The sequence below is a fragment of the Prenolepis imparis genome, unplaced genomic scaffold (assembly GCF_030444845.1).
Source record: "Prenolepis imparis isolate NDT839.2.m4 unplaced genomic scaffold, iyPreImpa1.0 SCAF_16, whole genome shotgun sequence".
In the NCBI taxonomy this organism is placed as follows: domain Eukaryota; kingdom Metazoa; phylum Arthropoda; class Insecta; order Hymenoptera; family Formicidae; genus Prenolepis; species Prenolepis imparis.
This window is the reverse complement of record NW_028141174.1, coordinates 1,209,638-1,227,701: the sequence shown is the minus strand read 5'-3', so window position 1 is coordinate 1,227,701 and position 18,064 is coordinate 1,209,638. Positions and strand designations below refer to the sequence as shown.

Below are 18,064 nucleotides of genomic sequence, written 5' to 3'. Positions count from 1 at the left end.
CATAGATTGGTTTGTACAATTTTACTTCAAGTTTACGTAATTCAATGGCGATTAGGTTTTCAGCAAAGACGCTCCTGCTATGGAAATTTGGTTTCGCGATCATTGCCTCCGCACCATATCGTTCGTCCCACTTTGTCAATAATTTTACATCCACATGATTTCGAACGTTTTCCATAGTTTTACCGAATACCGCGTTGTTCATCAGTTTATACAAATTTTTCTCAAAATCATTTTTCGCTTGTGTTCTAAATTTTGTATTTAGTTCGATGTAATCGCGGAGCCATGTGGATTGAGCGAATTGTAGTATACGATGTATCTTTACGATACGAAGATCGTGTCGCATACATTGCTGCAGGTTGCGGTAGTGTATGACGTAACGCTTCTTGTCATATAGCGTTGCGAGTAGCTTGTCCTGCCGCTTGCCTGGATGTTTATCGCGTGTTGGGCAAAACGGTAGGTCAGTGTGCATGTCGTGAAGATGTTGCGGATATTCTAAATCTACTTCGAGGATATAGCCTATAGGCGAATCGAGTGTGATAGATGATATGTCAAAATTAGATATGTCATCGACCCATCGAAAATCGGCGTAAGGCAACGGTTGACACATTGCCCATCTATACAAATTATTTACATCGAAATACATAAGGTACGATGATGGTTTCGATGAGTGTTACGATTGCATGTACTTGTTATTAGCATGGGCGTATCTATTGGAACATTGACTTAAACCACCGCGTATACCCCGTTCAATAAACATAACCATGTCGATATCGGTAAGCAATTCGAATGTTATATTTGTATGTTTTAACATGGCGTCCCACGTAAAACCGGGAAGAGTATAATAATACGCAGGGTCGAGTCCGTAACTCGCGATGCAAGTGTCGCGAAAGTTTTCAAATATATCTGCAAACAACAAGACATCAGTTTTTAAATATAGATCGCTATATTCGCCTAGAGTTCGAAGGGAGAATCGATTCCAGACGTTCTCGGCGTGCGTGTAATCATTCTCGGATACAGTGTCACCGGTCAAGGAACTATAAAATGATTCGCGCGGTGGTAAACGCGTGTCCTGCAGCCTGTCCACGCAGTCAATGTACTCATACGGAAAGACACCTTTTCGCGTCAATAATTCGAAATTGTGAGCGGATAATGTGGAAAAATTGGAACATAAAATTTTGAGTTTATCTTTGTTTAAAAAAGATGCTAATTTGTCAAGACTAGCACTGAGAAATTTGTATGAATCGATGAATCGTAATTTTACGCAAGTTTTCCGATCTTTGTCCTCGGTACTATTGACAGTCTTTGTAACTGAAATATATTTTTCTTTCGTTATCGGAAGTAATTCGATTTCCCCTTCGAACGCTGTAGCTATATCCCCGATAATGAAATGTACGTCGTAGCCGGATAAATTGTGGAAAACTATAGGAATGACATAAGAGTCTTTGTAATTTTGATTACAGTTTGAGTGTGCGGGACCTCTGTATCGCCCGGTCAGATGACAATGATCGCGTACGCGTGTATCGTCTTGTACGAACAGTTTCTCGCATATATACCAATGCGTCGCGCTGTGAAATTTTTCCCATTCATCTTGCGTTAATTTTGTCATGAGGACATTATCAGACAAAATACCCTTTACGCGATGCGCTAATTTCTCGAGTTTGTTGGCGAACCACGCGACACACTCGACGCCGCGATAAAATCGGTAGGCGGATAATGTTTTATCGTACGAACATTGCACGTAGTACCCGACGCTAAATACCTCGTGATGTTGATCGTATGACACGTGTTCCGGTGTCTTCCTCAGTACACATTCCAAGTCGGCGTATACTACAAACGGAAGCCGCTCCTTTCTGTTGTAGTTGTCGAAGCCGAGCCACTTGTCTTTATCGCTTGGTAACCGGATGGCGCAGTCGTTCATCTCTCCGCAGTCTACTGTATGTGACTGCAACTTGTCCTCCGATCCGAAATAGTGCAAGCATCTATGAAAGAAAAAATTAAAATTTTATTTACGATTATTTTAATATATAATTTTATTGCAATAAATATACGTACCGATCGCAGATATATTTCTTGTGATCATGTTTGCTCAGTTGCGTGCTGACAAGCCGGGATAGATTTTTGATGCATGCGAAATGTCCAACGTTGTCGTCCTCCACGTATAGCAAATTCACATGTTTTTCTCTTTTCCGATCGGCGAGTCGTATCGGAACAATTGATAGTTCCTTCTTCCTCTCGATGCCGTAGATGTTGATTGAGATATCGTTTATATGTTCAAACTTTTTAATTTGATTTATGGTCACTGGAAACTTAATGTTTTGTAAATTTAGCACTGTCGTATAGTGCGGATATGAAGATTCCCGTTCCATATGTCTTTCAGCGGGGTACAGAGCGGCCACCACTGACCACGCGAAACACGCATTGTCTCTGGATTGCACATTAATTACCGCTCTCTTCGTCATAATTTCTCGCGGTAATTTAATATGGCATCCCGCGCGCATTGAATTATACTTGTTTATATTTATAGTCAAGTTAATTATTTGTGATAACGCCCAACCACTATCGCGTTCTTGAAACTCTTCTAGCGATGCTAGCGTGGGCTCGATAACGCGGCGCTCGTACCACTCGTGTAAATCGGACGTGCGAAAGAGTTCATAGTTTTTTGTATTGACACTTTTGTTGGCGCGTTTATCACCGGACACAAACTCGCCATTAAACACGGTGTTCACTTTTACATTAATGTGTTTTTGCATCACTTTCTGCACGTGTTCGATCACAATGTCTTTGGCATCCTCGAGAAATTGACGAGGTTCGATGTAATTATTGTTTATTACCGCACCGGTTAAGATGCGGCTCTCGAACGCCGTATCAATCTCTCGCCAAACGAGTTTTCCCACGTTATTGTCGCCACTGTATTCACCACCACTGGATATAAACTGTTTCAGCAATCGAGTTTTTACACCCTCGAGTTGCGCGATTCTAGCAACCAAAGATTGTCTATATCCAATCGAGAGTCGCGGACGCTTGACACAGCTGCGTTCTTCAAGCTGTTTGATCAATTCCTCGCAGTGCAGCGCCCATGCAAAATATTCACCCAAGGTGGTGACTTGGCGGGACCGCTCCAACAGGTCGCGTTCGTTCTGCTCGATGTTTTCCATTATTTCTTTTATTCACTATTATGCCACTGACACTTCTGACACAAGAAAAGTAGCCACTAAACTTTTTTTCACCGCTGCATCTATGCGCTTTCAAATCGTACTATGGTTTGACGCGCTCTCATCCTCCTTATATATTTCACCTAATTCTATCTCCTTTTCTAACATTTGGCGTATCTCAAAAGATAGTTTCCCAAGATATCGGTTTTATGGATAGAGGAGTAAGGACACAAGCTGCCGAACGTTGGCGCCAATACGTTGCATTCTTCCTTAAAAAATATTAAGGAAGATGTTTCGCTCTCGTTTACGACCGATTTTCTGCGAGGGTACAAAACTGCCGAACGTTGGCGCCAATACGTTGCATTCTTCCTTAAAAAATATTAAGGAAGATGTTTCGCTCTCGTTTACGACCGATTTTCCGCGAGGGTACAAAGCTGCCGAACGTCAACGCTTTTACATTTGCTCCTATAAATAATGTTTTGACATGTTCGTCGCAGCGTCGGCCCTAAAATCTTCATTTCTTTCCATAATATCCTAATGATTTTATGGACATTTAATGGACATTTTGTTCATAAAATGAAAAAAAACATAGTTTTATGGATTCTAGAACGCTCCGTTGACAAGTTCGAGCAGCCGGACATCGGCGCTTCCGTAATAAAATTATACTAACGAGGGTACAAAATTGTCAATCATCGGCGCTTGTTCTATACCTTTTTGGGAAAATGTCCAAGAACCCTCATAAAAAAGTCGTAAAGATACCATCTACAAATATTGCACTCAGAAAACTCCCCCCTCCTTTGTCGAAACATCCCCTCCACCCGCGTGACGTCAGCCCCCGCACCATCGAGATACCCCCGCCCCGCGTGACGTCATACCCCTCGCCATGGAGAACCCCTCGCGCCCCGCACCCCCCTCAGAGGACCCGGGTTAGAACCGGCCTTGTATCACTACTTATAAGTAATGGTAAAAAAAAAACGTAGAAATTGCTTATCTCAGCCTCAGTCTTTCTGAAACCTTCTCGTAAAGTTTACTGTAAAAAAATTGCTCTAAAAAATAATGTCACTTTAATTTTATACAATATAATTTAATTGTACAATATAATAATTATAATTTTCTAGAAAAATAGATATAAAAAAAAACTTATGCTGTAAAATTAATATTTCTAAAAAAAGTAATGATATCAAAAATTTGCGCCAAATAAATAAAAAATTATCCTATAAAATCTTTTATTATTATTATTATTTTATTACTAAATTTATTTTTTTAAAAAGAAATATTTTAACCAAAAATATTATTGTAAAATAATTGTTTAAATTTCCTAGAAAAATTATATCAAAAAATTGTGCCAAATGAATAAAAATTTATGTTATAAAATTTATATATTTTATTATTTCCAATATTTATAAAAATGTATCTAATAAATTACAATATGATTAAAATAAGGTGTATAGTTAAAATAGAGTTATTTTATAATTAACAAAGCACAATTGTAATATATATACACATCACTATTATATATAATACATCTCTCTCTTTTTGGGATATATTTTATTATAAAAAATTATATAAAATAATATAAAATAAAAAATTATATGTATACATTCCAATAACTATATATATTCTAAAATGTTTAATAAAAAAAGATAATATAAAACAGAAAACAAAATTAAAAATTCATACAAAAATTAAAAATTAAAAATTTATACAAAAAATTAAAAATTCAAAACTTATGCGAAAAATTAAAAATTAAAAACTTATGCGAAAACTAAAAATAAATACAAAATTAAAAAGAATAAAAAAATTTTAGTTAAAAAAACTTGGCGCTGCTAAATTTCAAAATTACTGCAATCTATCTGTAATATCTGTAATATATCTTATCTATCTGTAATATATCTTAATGTAACAAATAATTAATTTGGCTGTTCTTCCAAATGGGGCACACCTCCGATGGGGTCCAATTTTTTCAGGTGACTTCAGGAGATCATATTAAAGTTAGCTATCAAGGTCTAAACCGTGGCTTTTTATAATTCAAAAGTTATAAACAAAAATATCACTAAAAATTGTTAAAATCGTTAATAGATTTAAGAAAATCAACCCTTAATGATCTTGACTTTGACATATATGTAAGATTACTATTAATTTATCCATTTATTTATTCATTTATTTATGTTTAGTAAATCGAACATGTGTTTGCAACTTTGGACGCGAAGCAAGGTTTCACATGTCCCCCGCAGGGGGGCGGAACCCACTGTGTCCGCGCATACACTTTCCACGCGAAGCGAGGTTCCACATGGGTTTGCAACTTTCCACGCGAAGCGAGGTTCAACCCGAACCTATGTGTCTAGTTTTTTTATAGTGGAACCCCCCACAGGGGGGCGGAACCCACTGTGTCCACGCATACACTTTTCTACGCGAAGCGAGGTTCCACCATTGGGTTTGCAACTTTCCACGCAAAGCGAGGCCATATATTGGGACTTCTACGCAGTACTGTCAGCCTTTGTATTATAGTTTTCTACGTATAACGGGACTACGTATCTGTGTTTTTACATACTTTTGAATTTTCCAGTATTTGATAAAATAAATTCAAAAAACGTCAATTTTTGACGATTTTTTATGGTTTTCACCATGAAAATGAAAGTTGCGCCAATTTTCACTATCATATTCATAATCAGCACGTCAAAATACGTAAGTATACGTAGTTTCAAAAAAATCGGAGGTATGCCCTTTTCGGAAGTTTATCCGAATTTTCTTTCAAAGATTAAGAATTACAGTTTTTTATGAATCATTTTTGTTCGTAACTCTTTCGTAAACAATGAGCGACGTCTAAAACTTTTTGAATGTTAGTCAGAACATAGTAATCTTGACAACATATGTCAAGGTCAAGATCATTGAGGCTTAATCTTCTTATATCGATTTTAATAATTTTTAGTGATATTTTTGTTTATAACTTTTGAATTATTGAAAAGCCACGGTTTAGATCTTGATAGCTGACTTTAATATGATCTCCTGAAGTCACCTGAAACAATTGGACCCAATCGGAGGTGTGCCCCAATTGGAAGAACATCCTTTTGTTAGTTGACAAAATTTTTTTATATCTATTTTTCTAGAAAATTATAATTATTATATTGTACAATTAAATTATATTGTATAAAATTAAAGTGACATTATTTTTCAGAGCAATTTTTTTACAGTAAACTTTACGAGAAGGTTTCAGAAAGACTGAGGCTGAGATAAGCAATTTCTACGTTTTTTTTACCATTTCTTATTATCATTCTTAAATACCAAAATACACAGATTTTCGCATTTTTTCCCCCATGTTTCAGAAATTCTTCTTAGAGATAAAACAGTATTTCAGCCTACATCTTAAACAATTATATAGGCTAGATTTTATTATATTTACGCACTCCTACATCTTTTTTGAAACACCGTCCGGCTTCTTTTGCAACATTTTATTGTTATAAAATTTATCTTGGAATAGCTTGTAAACATTCGCGTTGCATTTTTGTCAAATACAGCTGTACAATCTTAATAGTTTATACTCTACGAATATTCTGTTTTTTTATTTCTTCTAAATTGTTTGTAAAATTCCATATCAGGGTTGTTTTTTATTATTGTGCGCGCGCATTTCCCATCCACTTTTCTATTTTATCTCTTTTCCTGTGGTTATTCAGAATGATTAATATCATTCGGTCGCCGACATCCAAACGCTCAGTTTCGTTAATAAGAAAGTTTACGGTTCTCGATACTTATTCAACGAATACTTCTCTCTCGGCGCATATTCGATAATTTTTTTCGAGAAGAAACAATTATCATGAGTAATCACGAGGAAATTTCGAATTTTGCGAAACCATCGGCTTCCAACTGTGTTTCCAAACCAGGATGCAACAACGAGGAAAAAATAAATCAGCCTATGCTGTTGTCCACAACGTATGGATTGAATTCATCATATACAAAGAAACTTCATGTGGGACTGTTGGCTGTGAACGGAAACGAGCTGGATTTTCAACCGATTGTTAAATTAACATCTCATGGAGCGTCAGGGATTTGCTTCGATATGGAATCGTGGCAGAAATTTCAAGAAAATATAGAATGGGTGTCTGCACTTAAACGGTGATAAAATTAATTTGAGTTCAATTATTATCAACAATAATTATGAATTTTACCACCGCGTATGGGGCAAGAGCTGTTCTACTAGCGTATCGTGAAAATGAACAAGGAGATACTTCTTCCGATAACGTCGAAGATGCGGAAACAAACGCACCAGTAGCGAAGAAATGAAAAACTTACAACATCGCAATAGTGATGCAGAGAGCAACTTTTTTAGGATTAGAAAATATAGTTGATTGTGTGAACGCAAATTTGAATCAATTAAATTTAATTTCTTGAAGTGTTAATGAATGTGCGCGGTATATAATTAATGAGAAATAGAAATTAATCTACCGCTCAATAAATATATTAATAACAGCGTTATAAAACTTACAATCAGAGGTAATAGCAAGGAAATAGAGCATAATGTACGCACACAAATAAAAGATTTGACATTTCTCGATGTATATTTTGAGATAACATTTTTGGAATTAATCTCGCTTTACTTCAATCAAATAACAAGTATAATAGTGTTTTTTTTTTTTTTTTTTTTTTTTAAGACTGGAAATGCGTTTACGCACTCGTCCGGCACCCCTGAGGGGGAGTAACCGGACTTGTGGGGGACTCACAACCTGACCACCGGTGCGGCCAGGCTGAATACCACACGGTACTAACCCCGATGTTAGTACCGATGCCCTAAAACCAGTCCGTAGCCCGTAGCCGAACGAGGAAACACCCGGAACCGCTCGCGCATAACCTCAGGTGCTTCCCCATGGCCTGACCCGTTTCCGGGCCCTTCCCGAAGGGAGATCTCCCCCCCTTACCCAAATCCCGTGCTCTTACGAGCTAGAGAGGAGGACCAGACTACCAATCCTCCTCCCCTCGTCCCAGGGTGACGTGCAATGGAGTCGAGAGCCCTCACTCTCTTCCCCTGCCAGCCCCGAACGGCGAGCCGCACAGCGACTCGCTCTCACTCACCAAGCATACGACAAACGCGTATGGACTAAAGACAGAGGGCGTAACCGGACCAGCCGCTCCCTCCTTAGAGGGGAGACTTGCTGGCCGCAGCCCCCATTACCACACTAAACTTCACAACGAAACGTTAAGTACCAAGGACGGAAGGCGTAACCGGACCACTCGATCCCCGTTTCCGGGGAGCAGGTAGGCCGCAGCCCACATATAAACACTAGACGTCACGAAAAACCACAGACAGGAGACTCAACCGAGCCAGCCGCTCTCCCCCCAAAGAGGGAGAGAATGCCGGCCGCGTTCCCCATACACAATATATAAACTAACAACGACAACTCATTCGCTCAACCACGCAAAACAGGAGAGGAAGGCAGCCCGACGCTAGCCGGGTCCACCTCCATCTCCTGCGACACACTCACAGGCACACCCTTAGAGGACCCCCATCGGGGCGCCCCGGGGCCTGCCTCCGACCCTTGGGAGCGTTCTCGCGTCCCCCATCACCCCGCTTGGGCGGAACGACCAACTTGGCACAGCTGGTCGAACCCAATCTGTGCTTCGCCGGCCGCCCACGCCCCGCGCACACTACACAATATGGAGGGGCCGCGCACGAAGCTGCCCGGTGCCCCTCCTTGCCGCATCTGAAGCAGCACGCGGTGCGATCTACTGAGGACTCACACCGCGATGCCGCATGCCCGAAACTCAGGCAGCGGAAGCACTGAATGGGCCGGCGACTCAACGGATGGACCGTCAGAGTCGTCCAGCCCACGCAGAGCCTCCGCGCCACCGCCAGTCTGCGCGCCGCCACAGCCGGACACCTAAGTATAATAGTATTGAAACAAAAATTGTATCCATGAATATTATTGTAACTTTTTGTGTAATAGCAACATTATTTTATATAAACCACATATATTTTTACTCAAAAAAGTCTATTTCTTTCTTTCCCTCCCAACCAAAAATTTTTTCATCTTGCATGTTTGCACGTTCCTGTTCACCTCTCCCAACGACGAGCCGCTTCGTCGTACGAACAACAATACACATATCATCATTCCCGCGTAATCTCTTCCTTTTTAAACAATGCACGTGTTTGTTATTAGGACTCTTTTTGTTACCTGAGGTGCCGATAGTACCCGTACAATGCGACGTTGAGTAAGCGGTTAGCCATAATTGTAAACGGACGCTGGCCGATAGTATTTTTTGTATATCTTTTTGTTTCCTTTGCTTCCGACGATATCTGTCAATGCGACGCTGAGTAAACGCTTAGCCGAAATAAATGCTTGTGGTTTTTGTTAATTTTTTCAGCGCTATACATGGTTGCCGGTGCCCATTCGCTCTACCGCAAGAGGTAGACGGGGGATGTCATACTCCCTACAATGATTTCGGTATACCACGGCGACTTCAGTTTTTTATCGTTATTTTGTCGGATAATTTTGTCACCCATCTGTCATGTCATTGGTCGTCTACTTAAATATAATATTGCGTAATCTTTTCCTTTTCAATTATTTCTTACCGTAATTATTATCGAAGATTTCCTTCGACGCACCGGAACCTATGCAAATACATTTTATTACCCTTTTTTGTTTCACCGGCGGGACCAATCGGCATTCCGCCCACCATTCCCCTCTCTTGAGTCAGCGGCCGAGTGGTGGGGGTTAGTTTGACGGGCCATGTCTGACAGCGTCAGTGACCGAGTGGTGGGGGGCCGGCGCCAGTGGTCGAGTGGTGGGGGTTTATTATGACGGGACATGTCCACTTACTACTACCATGGTTTTCATTGTTAACAACAGTTTATTTTTTTTTGTAACTGACTAATTGCTACAATAAATAATAATCTAAAAAAATCTGAGAAAAAGTCTCATTAAAAATAATAAAAATATTAAAATTTGATTGTAAACTTCAAATAATAAAAACAACATAATTAAGTTAACTTTAAATTTATACTACCCTAATCTTATTTATTATGTCTTATAATTACCTCTTTCCTAAATAAACATTTTAAAACATAGAAACTAAAATAACTAACAATTCACAGTATAACATATGTGGTTCATTGTTTACACACCCCTGTACACAATAAACCATTTCACATTTTTTTAAATAAATTGAAATTGCGGTTAAACTTAAAAAATAACTTATAAGTTATCTTCTACATTATGTAGCCAACTAAATTCATAAACTGTATGCAAAAATACAGATCTCCAACTCAATAATTGAAAAAGATATAAGCTTCTGAAATTTATATAGATCATTGTTGGATTATCTACTCTACTCATATTAATTTAATAAATGTAACACATACACACAAATATTTTTATTAATATTTTGTTACATTTTCGAAGTATTATTTTAATTAACTTTAATGCTTTCTGATGTGATTGATTTTTCTTCGACACAGTCAGCGAGACGTTTATCAAGATCATTGAGTATCTCCAAATTAATATCAGGATTTTCGACATTTAACAACCAAGATTGCTGTAAAAATAGGTACAATACTTTGAATAAATTTCAAAAGAATATCAAAATTAAAAAGATTATATCCAGAAAGTATTAACACTGACAAAAAATAAATTTCGTCAAAAATACAAAACTGCAAATTATAATATTTAATACATACAGGGTGGACCAAAAGTTTGGATACAGTCGAATATCTTATAACAATGCATTTTAAAAAAATTTGCTTAACTAGCAAATAAGAGCCATATGCGGATGGTAATGCGTATCAGAATCAATAAAAAATAATTTTTTATTGAACTGATTATTTTGTGCACTGGAATTTTATTTAGTGAATATCAAGATTTTTTTAAAAATCAAATCTCAATTCGGGATTTTCAATTTACCCCATTAAAAATTATTTTTCATTGAATCTGACGTGCGTTACCATCTGCGTATAGCTCTTATTTGTCAATGAATTTATATTTAATATACACAAAGCCTTTAATTCTTAACTGTTAGTTTACGTCGGAAAGATGGCGTTATTATGAAAGATATTTATAGGCAAAAAATATTGAGAAATATCAAGATGAGGGATCTATGAATAGTTTAGTGATAAGAGCAGAGTTGCTCGACAAGTGAAAGACTCCCGGTTCCCGGTTCAACGAATTTGCTTCGATATGTTTCTTGTCTACGTTTCTTTAGAAGGGTCAGAGGGGTAAATTAAAAATCTCGAATTGAGATTTAATTTTTAAAAATCTTGGTATTGCAATAAGTAAAATTCGTGCCCTGTGCACAAAATAAGCAGTTTAATGAAGAATTATTTTTTTCTGAATCTGACGCGCATTACCATCCGTGTAAGTTGATTGAAGTTTGGAACGTTCCTGGAGCAAATATTAAAAACGCATATAATTAACAAAATACAATATATATACATATGTAGAATAGTACAGAGTATATAATATTTATGTATATATGTAGTATATATGAGTATATATGTAGTATAATACAGAGAATATAATATTTTGACATACTCATCCGAAGACACCCTTATACCTAAAAAAAAAAACTGCACCCCAGATCCCAGATCATTAAAAAAAACTAGTTTCGTAAAAAATCATTTCTCCCACTTCTACGGCTACACACGGCGCTTTCTAAGAATTACGCACAAAACAGAATTAATACCGATTCGATACATCCTGCGGACGATACCCTTATACTAAAAAAAAACTGCCCTTCTGATCACAAAAAAATTCTGCTTTTGTCAAAAATCATTTCTCCCACTTGTACTACTACAAACGGCGACTTCTGTCATGCACAAAATTGAATTAAAACCAGTAAAATACACTCTGCGGAAGACACCCTTATATTTAAAAAAAATGCCCCTCAGATCACAAAAAAATTCTGGTTTCGTCAAATATCATTTTTCCCACTTCTACTGCTACATGGCGCTTTCTAAGTTCCACGCGCAAATAAGAATAATAACAGTACAACATATCCTACGAAAAACACTATTAGACTCGAAAAACTCCTTCCTAAATCACTAAAATAATTCTTATTTCGCTGAAAATGATTCCTTTTATTTCTACTGCTGCCGATGCAAGTTTTATGTGCAATGCACAAATAAAGAAGTATTTTAATCTAATATATTTTCCGACAAATATCTTTATTGCAGATGATACTAGTAAGCAGTTATTCAATTATGTAAGACGTATTAATATACGTATTAATATACGAATTAATATTCAAATATGATATGTGATTACGTTGGATACACATAAAATGAGCTCATGGAATTATAAAGAGAAGAAATAAATAAAATACACATTAGTAGTGATACTAGGCCGGTTCTAACCCATGGGGCAATGAGGGGGGGTGAGGGGCGAGGGGAACCCTTGGCGCGGGGAATGACGTCACGCGGGGAGGGGGAATGACGTCACGCGGGGAGGGGGAATGACGTCACGCGGGGAGGGGGAGGCGTCCGCGGGGAGGGGGAAGCGTCCGCGATTTTGGTACCGGGTCCGCGAGGGGTCCGCGGGGAGGGGGAGGCGTCCGCGAGGTTAGGGTCCGCGAGGGGGCCGCGGGGAGGGGGAAGCGTCTGCGATTTTAGGGTCCGCGGGGAGGGGGAGGCGTCCGCGAGGTTATGGTCCGCGAGGGGTCCGCGGGGAGGGGAGCGTCCGCGATTTTATGATCCGGGAGGGGTCCGCGGGGAGGGGAGCGTCCGCGATTTTAGGTGACGGGTCCGCGAGGGGTCCGCGGGGAGGGGGAGGCGTTCGCGAAAGACCGCATGAAGCTTTGTTGGTGAGGGGTCTGCGGGGAGAGAGGAACGCGAAGGAGAGCGCGAGGCGCACGCGAGAGAGATGACGCAAGCGAGGCGTATATGCAAGAGCGAGAGAGATAGTGCGAGATGGTTAGGTAGCGAGATGATGATGCGGCGATTGAGAGCGCGAGGTGTTGCAGCGAGGCGTATATGCAAGAGTGAGAGAGATAGCGCGAGATGACGAGAGGTAGCGAGATGACGCGAAGGAGAGCGCGAGAGCTGATGCAGCGAACGAGAGCGCGAGAGGCGGACGCGAGAGAGAATTTTTTTTAATAATATTTACAGTAATTTTAATTAATAAGATTTTAATAGGAGGAAGGGGAGAGGACTTATTCTAAAATAAATACATTTTTTTTTTTAATATTTAAAGTAATTTTTATTTATAACTGTGTGTGTGTGTATATTTTACAAAATGTTTGTGTGTGTGTGTGTGTATTTTACAAAATGTTTGTGTGTGTGTGTGTGAATTTAAAATTTAAAATATTATATACATATACTTATACATATACTTATACATAAAATATATAAAGCAGCGCCATGATGATCGAAACACATGGGTCGATATGATATTCCATGACGATCGACCCATGTATCACCACTTGTGGTACGAGGCGGTGCGTGAGGTGGTGGTTGCGAGGTGGCGGTGGGGCGGTGGCTGTGAGGCGGCAGGGCGGAACTCCTACATGACAGAAATTTTTATTAAATATATTTATTTTATTAAACAATTTATTATTTTAATAATTTTTAAATGAAAAGAAATACTTACTAGGCCCATAATGGCTCCAGAACATGTTCGGGAGGATAAGGTTCCTCCCCGAACATCACTTTTTAAATCTCCAGAGAACGAAGAAATAGTTTTGTTAGCTATATCTTATTGGGAAAGAAATAATTAAACATAGATTAACAATAAAAAATATTTTATTTGTTACAAACATCGTGAAGAATATCATTTACAGCACATGTTAATATTTCACAATCTATGAGTGATTCACTATCGTATGCATCACTTTCGCGTATCGCTTTTACAGCATCACATACATTAGTAATATTATTGCGTTGTAAAATAGTTGCAAATTGTTTAAATTTTTCATTCACAAGATGAGAAATTGTTAAAATATCGGATTCAAAAATTGTAAAATTAACATTATCCAATAATTTTTTATATATGAAGCCATCGACTCTATTACATTTATTTGAGTTTGAAAAATGTATAGATCATGTGTATTTCTGGCTATGTGAAAATAATGTTAATTTTACAATTTTTGAATCCGATATTTTAACAATTTCTATTGTTAGATATCGAATCCGTAATGGAGTTTGAGATGATTGTAAAAATCGTTCAATGTCCGCACGTTTCCGCATTAGTGATATCCATGTTTCAATAGGCAATATTATGTGGTTGCCTCGATTATCACCAAGAGCTAATTCCACATATGATACAGCTCCAACGCTGATTCCTATTTCCAAATATTTATAGGATGTTGCGGTTAGAGCATATCTTCGCCCAAGTATACGAGTCGCACGCTGAATGCTATAAAAATAATTAGAACAATATTTCAAAAATTATTTAAAAATCATTATTTAAAAATCTTTATTTTGACAAAAAAAAAAGAATCGAAACTTACTTGTCACTTGTATTCTTAGACATTTCTTGTATTGGAACGTAATAATTCATGCTGGCGGAGTACATTTTTAAAAGAACCTTTCACATAAGTGATTGATACAATACTAAATCATTATTACAAGTTTTTATTGATACAAAGCAATGGGGTGGGGATTATTGCTGACACAAAATTATTTTTAACCAATCATCAAAGCGCCGATGCACGGCTGCTATGACATCATCCTCAATGAAATATTAAATGTAAAATAATACAACATATCCAAAATTTCAAGCGTCAATGTATGACTGCTATGACATCATCCTCAATGAAATATTAAATGTAAAATAATGCAACATATCCAAAATTTCAAGCGTCAATGTACGACTGCTATGACATCATCCTCAATGAAATATTAAATGTAAAATAATGCAACATATTCAAAATTTCAAGCGCCGATGCACGGCTGCTATGACATCATCCTCAATGAAATATTAAATGTAAAATAATGCAACATATTCAAAATTTCAAGCGTCAATGTACGGCTGCTATGATATCATCCCCAGGTGTTCAAAACGTATGTAACAAAATCACGAGAAAATGCAACATAATTAAAATTTTCGAGCGCCAATGTACGGCAGCTCTCATCTTGAGATGAATCTCGCGAAATGTACAAAAATGTATCAATTTCAAGCGCCAATGTACGGCTGCTATGATATCATCCCCAGGTGTTCAAAACGTATGTAACAAAATCACAAGAAAATGCAACATAATTAAAATTTTCGAGCGCCAATGTACGACCGCTCTCATCTTGAGATGAATCTCGCGAAATGTGCAAAAAATGTATCAATTTCAAGGTCGATACATCATTCGTACGTAACAAAATCACAAAGTGCAACATACTCGAGTGCCAATGATCTCTACGATTAAATAAAAAGGATGGTAAAGAGGCATACTATGTTAGTATCATTGTCAGAGGTTCAGCAAGAGCATCTCAAAAATGGCACAATTGGAAGCAAGTTTGATGGAGCAATCAGCAAGGGTGAATTCGGTGGAGGAATATATTGTGTGGGAGCAGCAATGTGACGAATACATCGAAGCGCTGGAAGAACAAAGTCGAATAAAACGTCCACGATTACCGATCGGAGTTCGACAATCGCTTGTCTCCCAAATCGCACGTCTCGAAGGGTTGAAGAATTCGGTACGCAGACGTTTTGTACACGCAGGTGCCGGAAGCAGTTCGCGAGACATCGGACTCATATGGCGAGAGATTGATACGGCGTTCGAGAGCCGCATCTTGACTGGTGCGGTGATAAACAGCAACCACATCGAACCTCGTCAATTTCTAGAGGATGCCAAAGACATTGTGATCGAACACGTGCAAAAAGTGTTGCAAAAACACACTAGTGTAAAAGTGAACACTATATTTAATGGTGAGTTTGTGTCAGGCGATAAGCGCGCTAATAAAAGTGTCAACACTAAAAACTTTGAAATCTTTCGCACCTCCGATTTACATGATTGGTACAAACGCCGCATTATCGAGCCCACACTAGCATCGCTAGAAGAATTTCAAGAACGTGATAGTGGTTGGGCATTATCGCGAATAAACAATTTAACTGTAAATATAAACAAGTATAATCCAATGCGTGCGGGATGTCACATTAAATTACCGCGAGAAATAATGATGAAGAGAGCAGTGATTAACGTGCAATCAAAAGACAATGCATGTTTCGCGTGGGCGGTGGTCGCTGCTCTGCATCCAGTTGCAAAATATAGTGAGAGAACGTCGTCATATCCGCATTATACGACAGTGCTGAATCTCCAAGACATTGAGTTTCCAGTGACTGTGAATCAAATTAAAAAGTTTGAACTATCAAACAACATTTCGATAAATGTGTACAGCATCGAAGAAAAGAACATTGTATCGATACGTCTCAGTGAGCAGAAGAAAGACAGACACGTCAACTTGCTGTACGTGGAAGACAGCAACAGCGTTGGACATTTCACATGGATCAAGAATCTCTCCCGGCTCGTGAGCTCGCAATTGAGCAAAAAAGATCACAAGAAATATATCTGCGATCGGTACGTATATTTAATTAAAAACGCAATATATAAAATATATAAAAATGTAATATATATATATAAATTATATATGTATAAAAAAAAAACTAATTATTTGTTTTACAGATGCTTACACTACTTCCATTCGGAAGACAAGTTGCAGTCACATATGGTAGACTGCGGAAAGATGAATGACTGCGCTATCCGGTTACCGAGCGATAAGGACAAGTGGCTCGCGTTCAACAACTTTAATCGCAAAGAGCGACTTCCTTTTATCGTATACGCAGATCTCGAATGTGTGCTAGCAAAGACGGAAGAAGAAAAAAACTTTCAACATCACCAAGTATTTAGTATAGCATATTATGTACATTGCTCATATGACGATTCATTATCCGAGTATTATTTTCGTCGTAGTGTAGATTGCGTTTCGTGGTTTTCCAAACAACTACAAAATTTAGCGATACGCGTAAAGAATATTTTAGCAACTAACGTCCCCATGGTAAATTTAACATCAGACGAGTGTGAAAAATTTCATAGCGCGACGCATTGTCATATATGTGAGAAACCATTCACGCAAGATGACGATACACGCGTACGCGATCATTGCCATCTGACCGGGCGGTACCGAGGTCCAGCACACTCAAATTGCAACTTAAATTATAAAAACTCTTTTTGCATTCCAATAGTATTTCATAATTTATCCGGTTACGACTCACATTTCATAATTAAGGAAATAGCTACAGCGTTCGAAGGAGGAATCGAATTACTTCCAATAACTAAAGAAAAATATATATCATTTACAAAAACTGTTCAAATTGCTGAAGACAAATCCAGAAATATTAAATTACGTTTTATCGATTCATATAAATTTCTCAATACTAGTCTCGATAAATTGGCATCATTTCTAAGTAAAGATAAACTCAAAAATTTACAATTGAAATTTCAAAATTTATCCACCGAAAATTTCGAATTATTAACACGGAAAGGTGTCTTTCCATATGAATACATTGACTGTGTCGACAAGTTGCAAGATACGTGTTTACCGCCGCGCGAATCATTTTACAGTTCCTTGACCGGCGACACTGTATCCGAGAACGATTACGCGCACGCTGAAAACGTATGGGAGCAGTTCTCCATTCGAACGCTGGGCGAATATAGCGACTTATATTTAAAAACTGATGTCTTGTTATTAGCCGACATTTTTGAAAATTTCCGGGATAAATGTATCGAGAGTTATGGGCTCGACCCCGCATATTATTATACTCTCCCCGGATATACGTGGGATGCCATGTTAAAGCATACAAATATTACGTTTGAATTGCTTACCGATATTGACATGGTAATGTTTATCGAACGGGGTACACGCGGTGGTCTGAGTCAATGTTCAAACAGATATGCACACGCTAATAACAAGTATATGCAGTCGTACGATCCATTGAAACTATCTT

At 38.1% G+C, this 18,064-nt stretch overlaps 2 protein-coding genes and 1 pseudogene across 2 annotated transcripts; 2 read left to right on the top strand and 1 right to left on the bottom strand.

The window, feature by feature from the left end:
- Positions 1–2,030: 2,030 nt before the first annotated feature.
- On the bottom strand, positions 2,031–3,155 carry LOC145946469 (uncharacterized). Its single transcript, XM_083056081.1, has one exon. The coding sequence runs from the start codon at positions 3,153–3,155 to the stop codon at positions 2,031–2,033; it is 1,125 nt and encodes a 374-aa protein (XP_082912207.1).
- Positions 3,156–6,963: 3,808 nt separating this feature from the next.
- Positions 6,964–9,026, top strand: LOC145946467 (uncharacterized; annotated as a pseudogene).
- Positions 9,027–15,555: 6,529 nt separating this feature from the next.
- LOC145946466 (uncharacterized) lies at positions 15,556–16,921 on the top strand. Its single transcript, XM_083056080.1, has 2 exons — positions 15,556–16,587; positions 16,904–16,921. The coding sequence occupies exons 1-2, from the start codon at positions 15,556–15,558 to the stop codon at positions 16,919–16,921; spliced, it is 1,050 nt and encodes a 349-aa protein (XP_082912206.1).
- The last annotated feature ends 1,143 nt before the right edge of the window (positions 16,922–18,064 follow it).